This window comes from Chlamydotis macqueenii, chromosome 5 (assembly GCF_036417535.1).
Source record: "Chlamydotis macqueenii isolate bChlMac1 chromosome 5, bChlMac1.mat, whole genome shotgun sequence".
In the NCBI taxonomy this organism is placed as follows: domain Eukaryota; kingdom Metazoa; phylum Chordata; class Aves; order Otidiformes; family Otididae; genus Chlamydotis; species Chlamydotis macqueenii.
In genome coordinates, this window is record NC_141560.1 from 3,968,835 (window position 1) to 3,987,818 (window position 18,984).

The window sequence follows — 18,984 nt, forward strand, 5'->3', positions numbered from 1 at the left end:
GGTAGCGGGAAGGTTCAAGGGACAGCGGGGGTTGGGGGGGGGGGGGTAGGGGGGGGAGCGACGCGTTTGCCGGGCTCGGCCCACGTGCCGGGGCGCCGCAGGGGAAGGTGGGGAAGGGCGCGTGGCGCGTGCCGCCGCGCCACGTGACGCCGCGGGCGTCGCACGCCCTTCCTCCCGCCCCGCCCTGTTGCCGTGGCGCCGAGGCCCCGCCCCTTCCAGGGGAGTCATGGCAACGGGGCGGGGCCGTGTGCAAGCGGCGGGAGCGGCCTTGCCGGCGGCGGGGACGGGGGAGAAAAGGGGGTCGGAATGGGGGGGATTCGGCTGCTTAGCCGCCGTTGTACCCCACGGGTGACGAGGGCTGGCTGCTCAAACCCTGCTCAGCAAAAATTCTCCCCGTGCTGAGACACCAGCCCGCGGGCAAGGCCAGGGCCGGGCGTGGGTGGGTGGCCGGGGCTGGACAAGGCCGTTGAGGCCTGTTTGTAACTGAAACAGGAGGGAATACGCACAGAAAAACGGCTCTGAAAAAAGCCCCATCTGGGACGTCTGCCTCATTAAACGTGAGAAAACTTAAGCATGAGACAGAAATCAGACTTTGTTAACTTCTGCTGCTCACAGTACTTATTGTTTACACACGTTGAGTATCGTTCTGGAAGAAAATCAGGATTTGGAGCTCACAAATCACAAATACGACCAGCGAGCGCGAGGCAGACGCTTCTCTTCTGTAACAGGCTGTTGATGAGGGGTGGCCAGAAAAAATATCTGGCTTTTCTCGAGCTGCTGGGAATTTAAGCTGTTGTGATGGAGAAGAAGATGCCTCTCGGCAATCCTGTAGCAACGAGAATTAAAAGCACCATCGCTTTGCTCAGAGAGAATGAGAGCATGGAGGAAGACATCGCATCTCAGGTGCCGCCTCTTGCCGGTTGTATTCACGACTTGCGTGCCACGTCCGTAAGACAAAATTGCAGATTTTCAGGGAGAGCTTCAGCAAACACCGTGGGAGCGCAGGATTGCCGGAGCAGCAGTCGAAGCGTCACTTTGTCTCCGTACGCTCTCGAGCTCTGCCGTTTCTTTGCGCCGGTCGGTTGCTCATTCACTTCAGGATGCAAAAACTTTTTTGTGTGGCGCTCTGTTTGGGATTAAAGGAATTCGGCAGCATCCCGTTTTACTCGAGGTCAGTTTTCCGAGTGCCGGGGCTGCCCCTGTTAAGGCACGGAGGTGTCTGAAGGCGGGTTGTGCCGCGTTTTGTTGGGTTTTTTTTTTGTTATTTAAACGCTTTGTGCAAACCCGGGCAGCCCGCGGGCCGTCGCTAGGCAACGCGGCCCCGCCCACCTCCGGGCAAACTGAGGGCAATGGCTTCGCTCAACTGCCGCGCATGCGCCGCCGCCGGGTCCGCGGTGGGGCGGGCGGTGCGGCCTGGCTCTCCCCCGCCGTGGGAGGGCTCGGCTCGGCCCCATGGCCGCCGTGTTCCTGGTCACGCTCTACGAGTACTCGCCGCTCTTCTACATCACCGTGGTGTTCGTCTGCTTCCTCGTCACCAGCGGCCTGGTGCTGGGCTGGTGAGTGCGGCCGAGGGGCCGGCTGTGGGGGCAGCCCCGCCCGTGGAGGCCGGTTTGGGGCGGTGGCTGCGGAGGTCTGGCGGTGTAATGAGGTGGCGTGGGGCGGGAAGGGGCTTAATGGGAGCTGGCGCTTGGGGAATGAGCTGCGGGGGTGGGACAGGGCCGGGACTGGCAGCGGGAGTGGGTGCGCAGGGCCCGGGAGGGGTCGGGGAGGTGGAGGTGTGTTGAAGAAAGGAGGATGAGGAGGGCTGATACTGACCCTAGGGAAAGAGAGGCTGTTCCAGCAGGAGAAGAGGAGAATGTCCTGTGAGGACAGGCTGAGAGAGCAGGGGCTGTTCAGCCTGGAGAAGAGGAGGCTCCGGGGAAGCCTTCCAGCAGCCTTCCAGTAGCTAAAGGGGGCTACAAGACAGCTGGAGAAAGATTTTGACAAGGACACTTTGTGACAGAACAGGGGTGATGGCTTTAAACTGGAAGAGAGTACGTTTAGATCAGCTATAAGGAGAGCATGGTGAGGCACTGGCCCAGGTTGCCCAGAGAGGTGTGAATGCCCCATCCCTGGAAACATTCCAGGCCAGGTTGGCCGGGGCTCTGAGCAACCTGATCTGGTTGGAGATGTCCCTGCTCCTTGCAGGTGGGTTGGACTGGGTGGGCTTTGAAGGTCCCTTCCCACCCAAACCAGTCTGTGATTCTGTGAAAGCTATGGAGGAAACAGCATGGCCAGGAGAGGACCTGACCCTGAGTGAGAGGGTCAGGGAAAAGTTTGGCACTGTTGGTGGTGGAGATCTCAAATCTAAGTGGTAGATAAAATGAGCAGACACTGAGTAAGGGGCCTGGTGTTCGGCTGGGTAGCAGCTAAATCTGCCAGGCTTTAAGGCAGGGTTGTTACTGAGGGGTGGAGTATCCAGGACCGCTGTTGTGGCACCAGTCTGTTCCACTGCTGAAGCTCTGAGGAGAACGGGGTGTTTCAGGTGAAGCAAACAGGGTGCTGGGACTGGGATGGGGAGAAGCCTTAAGCAGCTGGCCTGCTGAAGTGTCTAGAGGGATGATGAGTGGAAGACCCTCTCCTACTCGTGTCTGAGAGGCTTCAGCAAAGATGTCACCGTCACTTTTCTCAGAAACAGGTCCCTGAGTGTCTGTCCATAGCGCTGTTCTGTCTGTTTTCCTGCCAACTCAGGAATGTCTGTAAATGTAAACACAGATCCTTGCCATTGATTAGCAATCAAAATATTTTATGTGGGAATTGTGGATACACCACACTTGTGTGGCTTCTGGAGGGAATAAAATTGAGTTACTGCTTCTCCTCGCCTTGGCTTAACATTAATATCTGTAGTGCTGTGCTTCAGTGTTTTCCTTCCTTTGTCTCTCTTGGAATTACAGATGTTTTAGCTGTAGCTGTTTGTTCCCTTGGCAGCTTATAAATACTCTGCTTGACTTTTCCTTTAGTGCAAAGTCTTTCCCTTGTTTACACCGCTCTTAGCTGCCACTGGCTCACACATACCCCATCTACTGCTTTCGGGGTGAACGAAGCGTATCTTTTGATCTTTCCGATGCGCTCCGTGGAAAGGTTTTGTTCTTTTGGGGAGCATTGCCTCCCCTAGTGCCGGGTGAGTGGTACTGAAGGCAAGACTGGTCTTTTTGTTATCTTTTTGTTGGATGAAGCTCCACCTCATTATTTACTTGGAGACAGAGGCTGTAGAAATCCTTCTCGTAATTCTCTCTGTCCCACTGCACACTGACAGTGTTATATTGTCATCCGCTTCTCTCCGCTCTGCCTTTTTCACGTGGTCAGTTCTTAAAAAATATTATTTTTATTAAAAAAAATGATACTGAGTCATTATTCAAATAAATCTCCTGCATGTATATCACAAACCAGTGATTCTTTATCAGTGTAATCATCATTTATGTGCTTTGCAGTCCCCTGCTGTAAAATGTCTGAAATAGGTGTGCTAGAAGATCCTTATATTCGCACACACGTCTTTTGATGCTTTCTGGGCTACGTGCTGCGCAGAGGACTGTCCAAAGGCGGTTTTATTTCAGCATCAGAGATTCTAAGGGCATCTGCACTAGATATTATTGCAGTTTATGTAAATATACACAAACTGTCTTCAAACTAGTTTGATAAGGAACTGTTAGTGGAGTTGAAGCGGTAGCCAGGAGCTCAGCGCGTACCAGTCCGTGAGTTTGTGGCCAGCTGCTCAGGGAGATTTGCTGCTGCCTTTGAACTCTGCCGTACCGCGGCCGTATGACCAAGAGCCTCCAAGCAACTTCAGTGTGTCTGCAGCTACAGCTTAAGTGCTCTTGAACTTACTCACAAAAACATCTTGATCCTTTATTTGCTACACAGAGTACTACAAATGCATATGGTCTCGTATGAGTACACAATACTTGATATATCGCCGTAATGACAATTTGTTTCCCCCGTCCTTTCCAGCATCAATTGTCAGCTTGGTTTATGGATGTGTTCACGACGGTGTCAGTCAGCCCGAAGAACGCCAACTGCTTAGGAATGTTAATATTTTAATTTGCAAAACTGTGCGCTCATTTGATGAACGTCTGGTTTTATGGCCAGCCCTGGATGGCTGTGGCTCCGCTCAGAGAGTCGAAGCAGGTCACTGCACAGGGAGCTTTCCAGAGCCAGCCCATTAGGTGCTCTGGGCGTAGGAATTAAGTGGAATTTAGATGAGCTGAATACGGTCCTGTGCGTCATCTTTTTAGCTGGGGATGAATGCTGTGGCCTCAGCACCTGTTTGAGGTCCAGGCTGCTCTTGGAAGAAATGAACTCAGGAACAAAACCATGGGAAACTCCTGCCTTTTCTAAACTAGCATTGGTAGGGAGAAATTATTTTTCCCCTATACCAGCTAATGATCGAGCCCAATAGAATGCTAAATCATAAATTAAAAACTGTATATTGATCCTTCATACAGTGAATACCGCCTTAACATTTACAGAAGCGTTGTCCCTTGTTGTTGAACAGAAAGCCCTTTCTGCCTTCAGCTGCTGCTAACGCTGTACTAGAGGCTGCTTTCTGTGGTTGCTTTTCATGGTGATTATTCTGTCGCTTTTGACCAGCGAAAAAAGTTTCCAAAGAACAGGGTTTTCACTTCAGAGTCGGCCAGATGGTATAAAACAGGAGGCATCTTTATGTGCGGCTGGAGAGATTAGCTCCATTCAGTTTTGGATATTGAATAAGTGAAACAGCTGCTGCACCTGGTTGATTTGTGAGTAAGATGTGTAAATAGTATTCTTCATTACAGCCCCAGTGAAGACAGCGTGGCTGTGTTCACTCGCACCGGGGAGAGATTTGACCCTCCATGCGCACAAACTGCGTATGGCTGAGCGCCCTATATTATATCCTGGAAGAAATGCAAACGTTTCCATCAAAGTCTAGCAAACCAAAGGAATTTATCAAAGATGGAATAAGAAGTATGGAGTATTTTCTGTCAGCTCAATTTCTTTCCTCATTGGTGTATCCGTGACACTCGGGCACGCAAGACGTTAAGTGGTGTTTGTTAGGCTGCCAGGAACGGGTTGTTGCTATTGAGAATGGCTTTGAGAATTTTTTTGTCTGAAGTAGTTCCTTCAACTTGAAAATCACTTTTGACTGATGTTTTCCCCTGTTAGTCCTTACAAAGGACACGAATCAATAGAAAGGAGCCCAAAGGAGTCAGTAAAAGCTCTGCTTTTCTTCTTTCTTTGACATACAGGAGTTGGGAAGGATTTTAAAACCAGGAGAACGTAGCAGTTAAGGCACAAAATTGTCCGTTTGGCTCAGAGCTGTATTGTACACGACATTACTGCAGCAATTTTCAAACTGATTACATCGAAGTTGGTGGTGCCCCTTTCAGCTTGAGTTATTGATACGAGGCCCATCTTACGGTAACAGCTGCTATTTCCGTGCACTAAATGGAAGCAATTGGTGCAGGGAAGAGCTGATGCTTCGTGTCGTTCAGAGTTTTCCAGCTCTCAATATGCTGATGCCAGCATAAACCAAAATTCAAAGCCATTAACCAGGCCATCACGTCAACAGTACAGGTGGCAGCGACGAAAGCACAAGTTCAGGAAAGTACAGCCTGAGCTAATTAATAACTGTTTTCTAAAATGCATTAACAAAAGCCTCCCACAGCCTCTCCCTGTTGCCTTACTCATGAGACAGGACTGCAGTTAAGAAAATCTCTTCAGTCTCTGAAGTAGTTTTCTGATGGCATATCTGGGGCAGTTGCTCTAATCAGCTTTTGGTTATTGAAAGTTATTGCTATCACCTTAAAAAGCGAATTCTTTTTAGCCCAGTGTAAAAGGAAGTATGTTATGGAGCTTGTTTTGTAGATCCTGATCTTCTTTTAAAGCCCCAAGCAATATGAAAAGCTTGGGGTTTTTAACTGATGTCAGAAATCATCCCAAAGTATTCTTCCTCACTTTCTTTGATTTTTATTTTGATTCATAGAGTGTTTAAACTTTTAAACCTTTGCTTCATTATCCTTTTAGGGTCAGACTATCACTTGGGCTAGCGTGCTGGTTTTGACTTTCAAGGTGTCTTAAAGTCTCAGCTTTGATTTGGGGTCTTGATTATTTTGCATTTGGTCTCTGGCTGAAAGCAGAGGCTTTACAGCCGCTGATTTAATATCAGCGTGTTATTGTAACTGAAATTTACGTGGAAAATCGGGACCTTAGTCTCCCTTAAAACCATCTTGCTGACTGTGGTTATAGCTAGAAATATCTTAGGGCGGAATGATGTACTCTAAGGTCTTCCTTTTGAAAACCCAGTCCATTACAGCTGTTCCATCTTTGCAAGCAGTGCTTGGTTCTGTGATGGGATGTGCAGAATGTCAGCTGGGAGAGAGCTCTGGCTAACCGTTTACCACTAGAGGGCATTGACCATTCTCATTAATTTTCTTCTTCTGGAAACGCGGGAGCCAAGTATTCCCCTTTTAAAGATTTTCTGTATCTCTGTGAAGACGCCTGCCTTCTGCCACGAAAAGCTGGAGTCGGATTGGCAGGCTGTATTATGCATACATCCCAGCAGATACTGTGCAAAGCCAAGCTTGCTCTGTTTGTTGTGCTGCTTGCGATTTAGAGCTGAAGAAAAATTCAAGCGTGTCAACACTAACACTTAACCCACTTGTTCTTCTTATTTCATGTCTCATAGGTTTGGTTTGGGTGTTCCTGTTATTCTGAGAAACTCAGAAGAAACAGAATCCAGCACAAGAGTGTTGAAAAAGCGGATGAGACAAGTGAAGAATCCTTTCGGGTTAGAGATCCCTCATCCTGCTACAGCTTCAGTAACAAGTCAGTGGATTTCTTACGTGCTTGATTTTTGCTAGTTTGGGTTCCCTGAACTTAGTACTTTCTGCTTTCTTGCTCTCTCCCTTTTCCTCTACCAAAATTCATCAGAAATATGCTTCCTCCCATCATTACAACAGAAATAATAGTTTTTACACAGCTCATAAATGTGGTGTTTTTAAAAGCAAAATGTTTAGTTCTTATTAGTGGAACACTTCCTGCTGTAACAGATTTTTACGCAATAAAAACATTTGCAGATTACCAACTATTGTGGGTGGTTTTGTAAACTTTACAGAATTGTAGAGTTCTATAGAATTCATTATAGAATATATGCTGCCTACTTAAATCTACGTCCAGATCTCCAGCGGTGTTCAGAAGTGGACTACTTTTAATAAACAAACAAATAAATAAATAACTCCTTCTCCTATCTGTGCTTCAGTGGAAACTGAATTTAAATATCTGTTGGGGTCAGAGTTCAAGTTGTTCCTAACATCCTTGAAATCACCATCACAGGAAGTGAAATTCACGCCCTTCTGCATCATTGGGGAGTGGTAAGCAAGGCTGAGCATCTTCCGCCAACACAGATGTGGAGCCTTCCTATGAATGAGAAAAGGGCTGCAGCAATTTTACCTCTCCCTCAACATTATTAAAAAAAAAAAAAAAAAGGCAAACAAACAAACCAGGAGGTTTGAGCATTTGAATTTGGTGGGACTTTTCAAGAGTTCTGCTTCTGTTTGTGCAGTAAGTGTTTAGAAGTTAATGGGTTGGGTACTTGATTTTTAGTACAGAAATGGAGCGCATAGATCCTCCTTTTATCCTCCCTCTGCTTGACCAAGAGGGCTTTATTCTTTGAGACCACGGAGAGGGTTGTAGGCCAGCAATCCAATTAATATCATTATCTAGGGAGGGAATGGACTTTGGGCTAGGAGTTGTGCTTTGGGTCTGCCAAAGAGTGTGTAAAATGTTACCAGAAGTTAAAATTTACCCTTCATAAAATACATGTGCTACTTTTATTAGCTTAATCAGCCATTTTTTCTCCTCACACTCACTTCCTCATCTTCTCCGACTTTCCTAAGTGCTAACCCTAGTCTAAATTCTTAGAAGATTGGATTATAATGATAAAAATCTGGGACACTGAAGTTGTTTTCTGCTTGTTGCCCTTTAAGAACCTACACTTAGCAGTTCCAGAATCCCTGCACATGGGTGAATTAATGAAATCCTTATCTTCTTTCTACAAGAGGGTATCACACTGACACCTGATTGTCTGGAAGACTGTCTTCTTACATGCTACTGGGGCTGCAGCGTTCAAAAACTCCATGAAGCATTGCAGAAACATGTCTACTGCTTCAGAATAAAGACTCCTCAGGCATTAGAGGATGCTCTGTACAGCGAATACCTCTATCGACAACAGTACTTGTATCCTTTTTCAAACTGTTTTGACAAAATATGCTAATGTATTGGCACAGGGAGTGTCGGAGTTGTGAACATTCGGCAGTTCTTGGCACAATATTTTTATGAACAAATATGATAAAAAGTACTCTTTATGCAAACGTCACGCTTGTCTACAACTGCAGCGACACTGATTGTTTTCTTTGACACATACAAAGCATTAAAAAAAATGACAAGGAAAAAAAATATTGTCGGTTACCAGAAGATGCTCAAGTTGTCGATTTTGGCCCAGTGCCCAGATCTCGCTATCCGTTGGTAGCGTTGCTGACATTGGCTGATGAAGAAGACAGAGAAATATATGATATTGTAAGTAACATAAGAACGTATTTTAGGGTCACTGTGTGTAAGGTCTGAAGGTTTCAGGAGACAGGCTTCAATAAAACAGCTTCCTTTCCTCGTCCCCTAGAATTTGGTCCCTTTGTCACTCTTGATTCCAGGGGAGCATGGCGGAAGAGAGGGAAAATTGTTACATAAAAATGATGTGTGCCATTCAGAAGATTTTTCACAAAGCTCCTGTCTGCAGAGGTCTCTGCGGTAAGCCCTGTGGTCAGGTGAACTGGGGTTGTGGTAGGTTAGTAAGCTGTTACTGATTTTTTTTTGGTCACATAAACCTGTGGTGGAGCTCTTGTGCTGATAGAGTCTTTTGGATTGCTGTTGGCAAGGCAGGAGGATATTTTTTTAGTGTCTGGCACAGATATTTGAGCTGATTGCTGACTTGACTGTTAGGAACATAGAAATTACCTTTCTGCAACAGACCTGAGCCTGGGTAATGCAGTACATTATGTCTCACAGTAGCCAGCGTCAGGTCATTTACAGGAAGGTGTGAAGGTCCTGCAGGAGACTGATACGAGATACTCAGCTCCCCAAAAATGTCTCCTCCTAATCTCTTACAGTTAAAGCAGCTTCAGCCTTGTCACATGCAGTTCAACATTCCTTCTAAACTCTGAATGGACTGATTCTTTTTGGAACAATTTGGGACACACTTTTATCTCCCACCTTTTCATTTGATTGATAATCTGATAGCACTACCTGCCTGAACAGTAATACAAATTGCAGGAAGCAAATTGCCAAGTCCACTGAACGCTTTTCCATATGTTCATTTGGAGATTGTTCGTGACCACACCAGTGCCTGAGAAATCTGTTCCCTTTCCAAGTGATGCCTGTCCTTGGCTTCTTGTCACTTGACCTTCGGACTGCCTTCCTCCCTCCTGTCCCTACTCAGGATTCCCCCTCCCCCCCCCCCTGCTGTTTCCCAGATTAGTACATCTATATGTGTTTAGAGCTCAGATTAGTTTAATATAAAAAGACTTTAAATTTCATATTTGAATCTATTTGACATTAGCATGGACATGAATTTGCAACACCTCTCTTTTGTTCCTTATCACAGAAGAAAAGGATGGAAGGAGAGTAGGGCAGGTATTTTCCCTCTGGTTTTGGAGAAAAGGAACACAACTAGAATCTGTTGCTATGGTCAAAGGAGTAGCTGCACGTGAACTCTGTGCCAGACACATGTCAGAATTGCATCTGTTGTTGTTGAAACAAACTTATAAAATATCAATGTAGACTGAAAACTGTGCAAAAATACTAACTGTATTTTTAGCCACATCATACTTATTTGGGTTTGTGCCATAATTTTCCTCTAGCTCCAGAGAATTATCATGACCATATATGAGAGTTACAGAAATTATTTGAAGACTGGCAGGGCTAAAGTGGAAGAAGACGTCAGGCCTGTGTATCAAACAGAAAATTGAGAAGTAACTTGATTATGATGTACAAAAAGAGAGAGCATAGCTGGTGCTGCAGGGAAAGGGGTTCTATAATCAAACAGCATAGCATCGCTGCTAGATCATAGCAGAACGTATTTCTGCATATATTTCTGTACTCAGGACAGCGTAACAGAGGAGATAATAGCTTGAAGATCAAGATACTTGTGTTAGGAACCGGTCCCGCTCACAGATAAGTTGCCTAGGTGTCTGAACAAACTATGAATTGAGGACATGCGTCGTCATTGAGAACGCACTTGTGGTGGGGTGACATAATTCAAATACACTGAGAACCATTAACTTTTAAACTCTTATTATCAAAACACAAAAGCTGTCATGTTAATGGAGATTTAATGACTTTCAGGTTCCAAAACAAAGCTAGGAGTGGTGTGGACTTTTTTTTTTTCCCAGGCACTGTGATTTAGGAAAAAAGACCTTATTGCCAAAGAATAGTAAATTCATTTAGTATAAATAAATATGTATAAGTACGTATATATTTAAACTCTGCATGTAATAACCCGTGTGTGGATTTTGAAGTGCAAGTCTGATTTGTCTTTAAAAACTTTTTTTGAACAAAACAGCTTTCTTCTATATTTCACTTCTCTTTTGACAGCTTCTGGGAACTACAAGAATATTGAATTTCACTTTCTTTTTTTCTTGCTTTTTAGAGGCTATTATGTAATTTGGGCAGGGTGAGGGGTATTAGGCACAGCATGCAAGCTTAGAATGCTTTTCTTTTCAGAAAAATGACTCTAAAGTCAGCCCATGGGGTCCTTTCATAACCCTTTCCTGTGAAATTTGTCTTTCGCCTACTCGGTTTACAAGTGTCCCCCAGTCGGGGACACTTCTAAATGCTTTTCGGAGTCTAAAAACTGTGATCCGTGTGTTTGTGACGGAAGTGGGAGAAAGTAGAGAAGACTTTGCCTTTTACATGTTCCCCTGTAATTCTGCACTCAGACCTCAGCCGAGAGCCTCATTTCTTGTGTTGAAGACAGCCCAAGATGCGGCTGCAGGCATCATACGGGCCTTAAATGCATCACTCCCTTGGGGATTGGTTGCTGTGGGAAACTCCGTGCGGTTTGTCAGCTCCTCTCCCATCCGAGAGGAGCTCATCATCATGAGTTAGTGGAGTGGACAGAGGAGTGTAGGAACTGCTACTTCTGGTTGAAACCATTATGCAGGAAGCCTCTCGGAGGCACATCGGTGACTGTAAGCAAGCCCTACCTGCATAAGCACTTACCTTCAGGGGGACTGCGTGTGCTTTGGGCTCTAACTCCATTAGGTGAGAGCAGCCAGAGCGGGTCTCTGCAGTAAACTGGTCATAGAAGGAAGGGCTCCGTGGAGAACCAGGGCAGAAGGCAGAAGTGCCACAAAGTGCTATCTTGTGCCACGTCCTGTTTTTATCTTCTCCAGTATATTTTTTTTTAATCTGTACTTGAGGTCAACGTTGTTGAAGTCCTGATTATCTAAGGAAACAAGCAGGTCAGAGGTTGCAACAACGTGTGCAATCTTTCAAGCAGTGTTCTATGTGAATCATATAAGGAAAAGTTATTAAACGTAGCTTTTTTTTTTTTTTTTTTGGGGTAGATTTCAATGGTGGCTGTAATTCACATTCCTGATGAGAGCTACAGACTTCCCTGCAGAATATTGTATCAGTATCTACTTCTAGCTCAAGGTCAATACCATGATCTGAAGGTAAGCCACGCACGGAATCTTGTTTCATCTGGGCGACAGTGTTAAGTTTAGTTTGTGTAGGCTTTCAGGAGCCTAAATTAGCATAAGACTTTTATTGTCATGCAAAGAACTGGATAATAGCTAAAATTAAGTAGTTCCAGCCAAAGTTACTGTACAGAAATATTTTATATTAAAATATCCAAGATTTCCTGGAGAAATTACTTGTTCCTAGTCTAGGAGGCCTAGGTCATGTCCACTTACTAAAGCAGTAGTAAGACATTAACTAGCTGCCCAATGCTTCCTCTCTACAGAACATTTGTTACCTCATTGCTAGTCTCTCAGAGCAGCACTTTCTCCTGTACCGCCCTTCAGCCTGGAAAACCTCAGAAGAAACTTCTTTTTAAAAAAAAAAAAAAATTCTTTTTACTGCAATACATGCACAAAGGTTAGGAATCTGCCTAGCACATACCATTTAAAATTAAACCGATGTTCTCATCATTCCATTCCAGTTTCCCTTACCTATGCATGTTGTGGAACCATCTTTGTCGTGTGTCTGTCGGGCAGTTGATGATGTGATTCTATGCAACTCAACAAAAGATATTGATAAGCTAGAAAATGGGCCAAATTAATTCCGTTGACTCGATTAGCATTCATTCAGAAATAGATTTGTCCAAACAAGTGTTTCTCCTCGCCATCTTTTGCTGATGTGGTTGATCCAGGTAAACTTCCCTGTTGATCCCCTTAAGCTTTCTTTGCACGTAAGGTTGCCATTGCTTAAACCGAACAGAAATAACCGTGCAGCTGTATTTTGTGTGGGCGTATAGCGTGCTCTCTGTGGGCATTTCTGCTGTGTGGTAGTTTACTGGCTTTATTAAGAGACCATGCCCAGAAGAATTTGCGCTTGACATAAAATAAGACAAAAAGGAGTGGGGGATTGTAATATGAGCAAGAGCAGAATGAGTTGAGTGAAGTAGATTTGACAGGTTGATGGATACCTTTTTGGTAGGAATGGATAGAAGCATCCCTCTAGGCAGAGCGAATGATAAACCAGAAACAGAAACCCAAGCTCCTCAAAACCTGGGCACTTCTGCTAAAGTTCATGCATGTACGTTGATTTGATGACTCATCCTTAATATTTTCCTAGTGTTTTATGTAATTTTATGCTTCTGAAATACCTTTAACTGAAGGCCAGGCAACTGTGAGGACTCGCACAAAGAGTGAGTCTGGCACTGGTTGGCCCAGTGGAACCAGTGAATCTGACCCAATGGAACTTGGATCGCATGTGCGTGTTCAGGTATTGGGGGTGAGTTTGTTGACTTCTAAATGTTTGCGTATATGTGTATTTTAGCAACTCTTCATGTCTGCAAATAGTACTGCACCATCTTCAAGCGATATGTCCCCTGATGAGAGAAGCACGGACAGAAGCTTGCTAGAAAAGGCCGGACTGGCTGAAGATGAACCAGAATTGCCTGAAGAGAACAGTAAAGACTGCGTTGTTTGCCAGAATGGCACAGTGAACTGGGTACTCCTACCCTGCAGGCACGCGTGCTTGTGTGACGGCTGCGTTAGGTATTTTCAGCAGTGTCCAATGTGTAGGCAGTTTGTTCAAGAATCTTTTCCACTTTGCAGTAAAAAGGAGCAAGATGAAGATGAATCAACCCGTATCTTGCAAGATGTTCTTCCTGGAAGAGTTTTTTAATGGGGAAAAAAAAAAAATAGAACAATTGGGTTGTATGCACCAAGATTAAGTGTAGAAAACAGACTGTTTATGGGAGAATATGTAGCATTAACTTGTATGGTTTTGCTTTTTATTGCTAGGTAATTTTCAGCTTCCTTATTTGTCTTTGCTCCATCTGCTCGCAGGAACACTACGCTTATCCATGCAACGTGGACAGAAGTAGCGCGTAGGATATCTTTTGAAGGGTGTGATTTTTATTTATAACTTCTTACTAGCTTCCCACAGAGTACTATGGGAGGCTATTTTGATGACTAAATGTAGTACATCTACTAAGAAAAGAATAAAACTTGCAAGTGAAGTTGCACACAGCTCATTCTATATTTATTGTGTTTAAAATACTAGAGCAATGTATCATTTGAACTCCGTATAATTTAGAAACATAGCACTTTACAGAATGTATCAGATGAAGGAAAGTAAATGTTTTTCATTGTTAAACCTGTGTATATTTATTTTGTAGATGAAGGCTGGGCTGTGGCAGGAGCTGGGAATTGGGGGTGATTCAGGACACAGTTTCGGGCTGTTCTGAAAGATCTGTGTGCGTGTGTGTGTGAGGGACCTTAGCCAAAGCCCGTTGGAATGAGTGGGAAGGTTTTTGTTGATTATTGTGGGCTTGAACTAAACATTGGTGACACTTTTCAAGTCTGAGCCTCTGCTATGTCATCTTGAGACACAGACTTTCAGTCTTGTTAGCAGTGGCTGTAAGAACTTGTTCCCCATGCAAATGTCAGTTAATTACTCCATAGAGTGGTTATTTGGGCAGTTTTGTGGTGCTGTTCTTATTCGAGTAGCCTGCTTTGGAGAATTTCCAAGTCTTTTTTTTTTTTTTTTTTTTTTTTTTTTTTCCTTTTACTTGCATTGTCAAAGTTAACCATTTACCTTTTATCAGTAGTTCCAGGGAATTTACTTACTCTAGTAAAGAAAGAAGCTAAAGAATAGCAGAAAATTATTTCTTTTTCCCTCCAATGGTGTATTGTCAAAAGCAATAAAAATGGCTGTTGAGAAGAGAAAGTGTTGGTTTGCTTCTTAAGAGAGAGCCAAAGTCTTCTAAAGACAGACAGGCTGGGTTTCACATCTGCTGATATAAGACGAAAATACAAATGCTTGTTAGAACCTGTAGAAAATGGGGAGTAGCTACTTTCTGTCCTCCGTCTTGTTCTCTTGTGCTTTGTCCCACAACCAGGACAGCTGCTCAGTCTCCGGGACAGAAAGCCGTGCTCCAAGACATTCAGCTGCACTCTCCTGCAGCTCCTATAACGGTGCTGCTGGTGCAAGGTACGCACAAGGTCCTGCACACCTCCAAACCAGGGAAGGAATCTTTCCCTACTCAAAGGTATTCCATCTTCATCTTTCCATCACTCATTTGTTTTTGTTTTGCCATGATTCTGCTGGCAGTTGCCTCTGAGGAAAAGATTTAGGCAGTGGTGAAAAGAGTAATGCTTAGTTGTAAAGACAGGTAGAGGTTGGGAATTCATACATGTAGCCACAGATTTCCAGCCAGTGATCAGTAGGCTCTTTGTAAGACAATTTATTTGGTCTACGTGAAGTGACCTTCCTTGCCAGGGCCAACGTGGGAATAAACTGCTGGCCGAATCAGCCTTTCGTTTGCACGGTACATCAAACAGGAATTGAATACATTGGTGTCTGTGGGGACTGACCAGTGCTTGCAGAGAAGGTCAGAAGCCAGATAGTTCTGTGTGGAAATCATCGTGGCACAGAATGGTGTATATGCTGCAATCCAGGAGGCTGAGAACAGCAAGAGGAGAGCAGAGAAGAACGCAGTAGCAGAAGGAATGAGTGCTGGTGGCAGCAAGGCTGTATCTCAGCTAAGACCACAATGCAGATGTGGAGCAATAAGTGTGATGCGACTCAAGCAGACCCAGAGCTGCTTCTGTTAAGAGAGAGCATAAAGACTGTCAGCATCCTACAGTGCCTACACCACTCAGAATGAATTAACTACAGAGGCGTGATGAGGACGCTCTATGCAATTCTCACCGGACCACCCAGACGCCGTGGTGTTAGTGAGAATGTGAACGCACAAGAATGAAGGGGTGACATCACTTGGAAATCACTGTCCCTTTCTACGTGCTCTCGTGTTGAGCTTTGCTGGCTTGGTTGCAGCATACCTGACAGAGGTGGTTGCTGAGTGTTGCCTCCCTGTGTCACTAGCCTTGTTCTGCCATTAAAGGGGAGCAGCTAATGTGATGATGGTGGAACTGATTGCTCTTCAGACTTCCCTCCGTATCCGTGTGTCAGTGCTGTGAAATGGAGAGCTGGTTTAAATTGCTCAATGCCTCGGTGGGCTCTCAGAAAAATTTATATAAAGACCAAAGAGCCATGCCAGTAGCTGTTTTCATACAAACAGCTTGTACTACCAGCATGTGGGACAGTGGCTGTACAGCTGGTTATTCCAGAGGAGCAGGTTAACGCTGCACCGGTTCTAACCCGGAGTTGGGCACTACCTGATAGTTAGCAAGGACTTGGTTTGTCCACGTAGGTGATCAAAGAGGTGGTGTTTACTGCTTGACCACCGTAGTCCTCAACATTAAATCAATTAATTAAAATTTCACAACAAGACAGTGTGATCCAAGCTTGTGGGCTTGTTTAATCTCAAAGTGAAATGGTATTCAAGTAAACCCCACAGAGAATTGCGTGGTCTGCCTCATCCTTCAACCAATCGATGCCAGTATTAAATAATAATAGCAAACGGGATGTAGCCGTGCTGAACTGCCAGGCCATGTACTTACCATTAAGTCTGTCCCAGCTTTTAATTTGTTTCATGTTCTTTTAATAGCATTTTCCAGAGATGCTTAGTTGCTTTATCAGACCTAACAAGCTTCCTTGCTGGCCCAAATCAAAGATCTGATGGAGAGTTATAAGAAGTACAGTAGCTGGCTTATTACGTTTGCCCTTCTTTTAAGAAGCCATCTCAAAATACAGATCAGGTGAGAAGTAAAAGGAGCAGCTCTAAAGCTGCCTTGTGTGTCCCTTGGTTGTCTTAAAACAGCGATACAAAGCTCTAAGAGAGAATTAAAACCTTCCTGTGACCCACAAAACCACAGTATATTGGCAGAGGCTGTTCTGCTCTGTCGCCCTGTTGTAATAGAGGTGCTGTAACGTTCCTCTTCCACTCATGATAGATGATACTTATGGATTTGGTGACATCAAGGAAGATATGCAGACTTCTGGCAACAAGACTTGCTTGTTTTCAGCAGCATTGTGATATTACAAATTTGTAATGATTTTTTCCTGCAGGAGAGAAGTGGGAGGTACCTCACCACCTGGTTTGGTTCATCGAGTCTTACCAGAGCTGAGGCTTTGAAATGAGGTGAACAGACTAAGTGGTGTTACTTCGGGATGTCCCAAGGTGCCTTTCCAAATGCCAATGGACTATGACATGGACATCTTCCTTCTGTAGAGAAAGTTGCTCTGCTAGGGTCTTCCTCCCTCCCTGCCTCCTCCATGTCGAGGGCAAATGGTAGGAGGGAGACAACTTGGGTCTATTTATCTTAAAACGGTTCTCCTGTTCCCATGGGAAATTCAGAAATCCTATAAGATGCTTCAAAAAGTGGCTAGTGTCCTGACCTCTGACTCCTTGTGAGCTAAAATGGTGCTGCATTCCACTACAGACCCTATAAAGTCTCACCACCACCACTGAGGATGACCACTGACCATCAGAGTGCCGAGACTGTCTGCTGAGCTACCAGTAGCCAACACTGCCAACCTGGCACCTTGCTGTTCCCTGTCAGGGAATTAAGGGAAGGAGGAGTTCACCATCTCATGTTTTGGTGGGTCTGAGCAGATGAGAACCCACGTACATGTTTTGTTCAGCTTTAAGACAAGCTTCTGTCTGAATCTGGTTTCAAATTATTCATTTACTTGCTAACATCAAACTTTAAACCTTAAGTATGATAAAAGGAGTCAGGAATCAGGGTCTGAGTTTCTCCTGCTAGTTTGTCCGTTACTCAGTCCCTCCATGCCCTGACGAAGCTCTGCGAGGTCTGCCAGGTGAAGGAGGTCTGGGGCTGACGTGGGTACCGAGAAGTCTCCGCAGTAACTGGCCACCAGTCACAATTTGTTCAGTTCTCCTGATACCCAAAATAAATGAGGACTGGCCTCTGTCATCGCAGCGGATGTGCAGCCTCTGCAAAGGCTGTCCCTGGTATCCTGTATGTTTATAGCTAATGTAATTAATGCCAGGAATAGGTGAATTGTGTCTGATACAGCAATAGTCTTCCTCTGAACCAAGCCATTAGAAAGGCTTGGCATTGTCTTGCTGGAGTATGCTGGGCAGGAAGGGCAAAGAGGAAAAGAGGATTAGGGTTGCATTTCTCCATAACTTCAGTATCGCATTTGAACATCGCTTTGACGGCATACAGTGGCCTCGTCATTCAAATGCATACCTGAGTGCAGCTCTCGGGCCACGACCCAGCATTGGAGAGGCCCATGCTTTGCAGAGTCCCCCAAAATCAGACAGACCCCACTCCCTGCCTTGCCACCGCTCTCTGAAGCAGTGCTAGCCATGATCCCCTGGGATGTCTGCCCGGCTGGTGACCATGGAGGGGCTCGGAAAGTCCCTGCTGAACAGTGCGGGGTCACGCGGGTGGCTCTACACATTGTGTCTGTCTTGCTTGTACTCCCTCATGTCCGCGATCAATGTGGGTAGAGAGATACGAGCCTGCAGTGCAGCGATGATTATATCTGTGAAAAGGGGCTTTTACCGCTCTGGTTCCATAAATTTGTAGCAATGTGCAACACCAAGATAAAGGCACCCGTGTCTGGATGCTGCCGCATCTGAGCTGGGAGCGTTCCTGCTTTAATTGTGCCATCTCATAATGGGAACACTTAAAAGAGTTAAAATACTGTATGTCAACATAGCTTTAAGACTAGATGAAGTCTTCAATGGAATCTGATGTCCAAAGTGAGGGGTCTCTCTGTTCCTTCAACAGTATTTTGAAAAGCAAGGACAGATTCTAAATTCATGCTGAGGTTACTGAACCTTCATTAGGGTTCAGGGAAACCCAAAAAAACCTCCTTTTACTCCTCCCCCCTACACAAGTACTCCTCAGCCATAGGAAGGGCATGTCGCATAGTCGGGACACCGCAGTCACTGCATTTCCGTTCTTTAGAAAACCCCTGTCCTACCTGTGCAGTGTTCGGGTGCTTCTGAGGGTCGAGTGAATCCCAGAATTACTTCTGCAGGACCGGCAATAAATTACCTGGACAATTAGTTGCTACCTGTGTTTTATATCCTCAGTTTGCGCCGTCCTTGTATCAGCAGAAGATTTGTACCTAGAAAGCTTTTCTAGGTTTTAGATTGCCTCCTCCACTTTTTGTGTTCACCAAACGAGGAGGTTTGGCAGCTCCTAATATTTTTTACTCTCCCATTGCATAGCCACTTCACATCTAATGTTTCTTGGCAGATTTTTCAATAGTAGCTGTAGTCAGGGGACTGGTGAGAAGTCTAATGCATCACTTATCTCCCTCATAGTACTATTTATTTCAGTGTCTATCAGCTTTTTGTGAGCA

The 18,984-nt window shown here is 45.0% G+C and overlaps 1 protein-coding gene across 1 annotated transcript; it reads left to right on the forward strand.

The window, feature by feature from the left end:
• The first annotated feature begins 1,388 nt into the window (after positions 1 to 1,388).
• CGRRF1 (cell growth regulator with ring finger domain 1) lies at positions 1,389 to 13,893 on the forward strand. Its single transcript, XM_086748938.1, has 6 exons — positions 1,389 to 1,556; positions 6,701 to 6,840; positions 8,073 to 8,250; positions 8,442 to 8,589; positions 11,634 to 11,741; positions 13,069 to 13,893. Exons 1-6 carry the CDS (start codon positions 1,453 to 1,455, stop codon positions 13,417 to 13,419), a joined length of 1,029 nt encoding a protein of 342 aa, XP_086605064.1. The 5' UTR covers positions 1,389 to 1,452; the 3' UTR covers positions 13,420 to 13,893.
• The last annotated feature ends 5,091 nt before the right edge of the window (positions 13,894 to 18,984 follow it).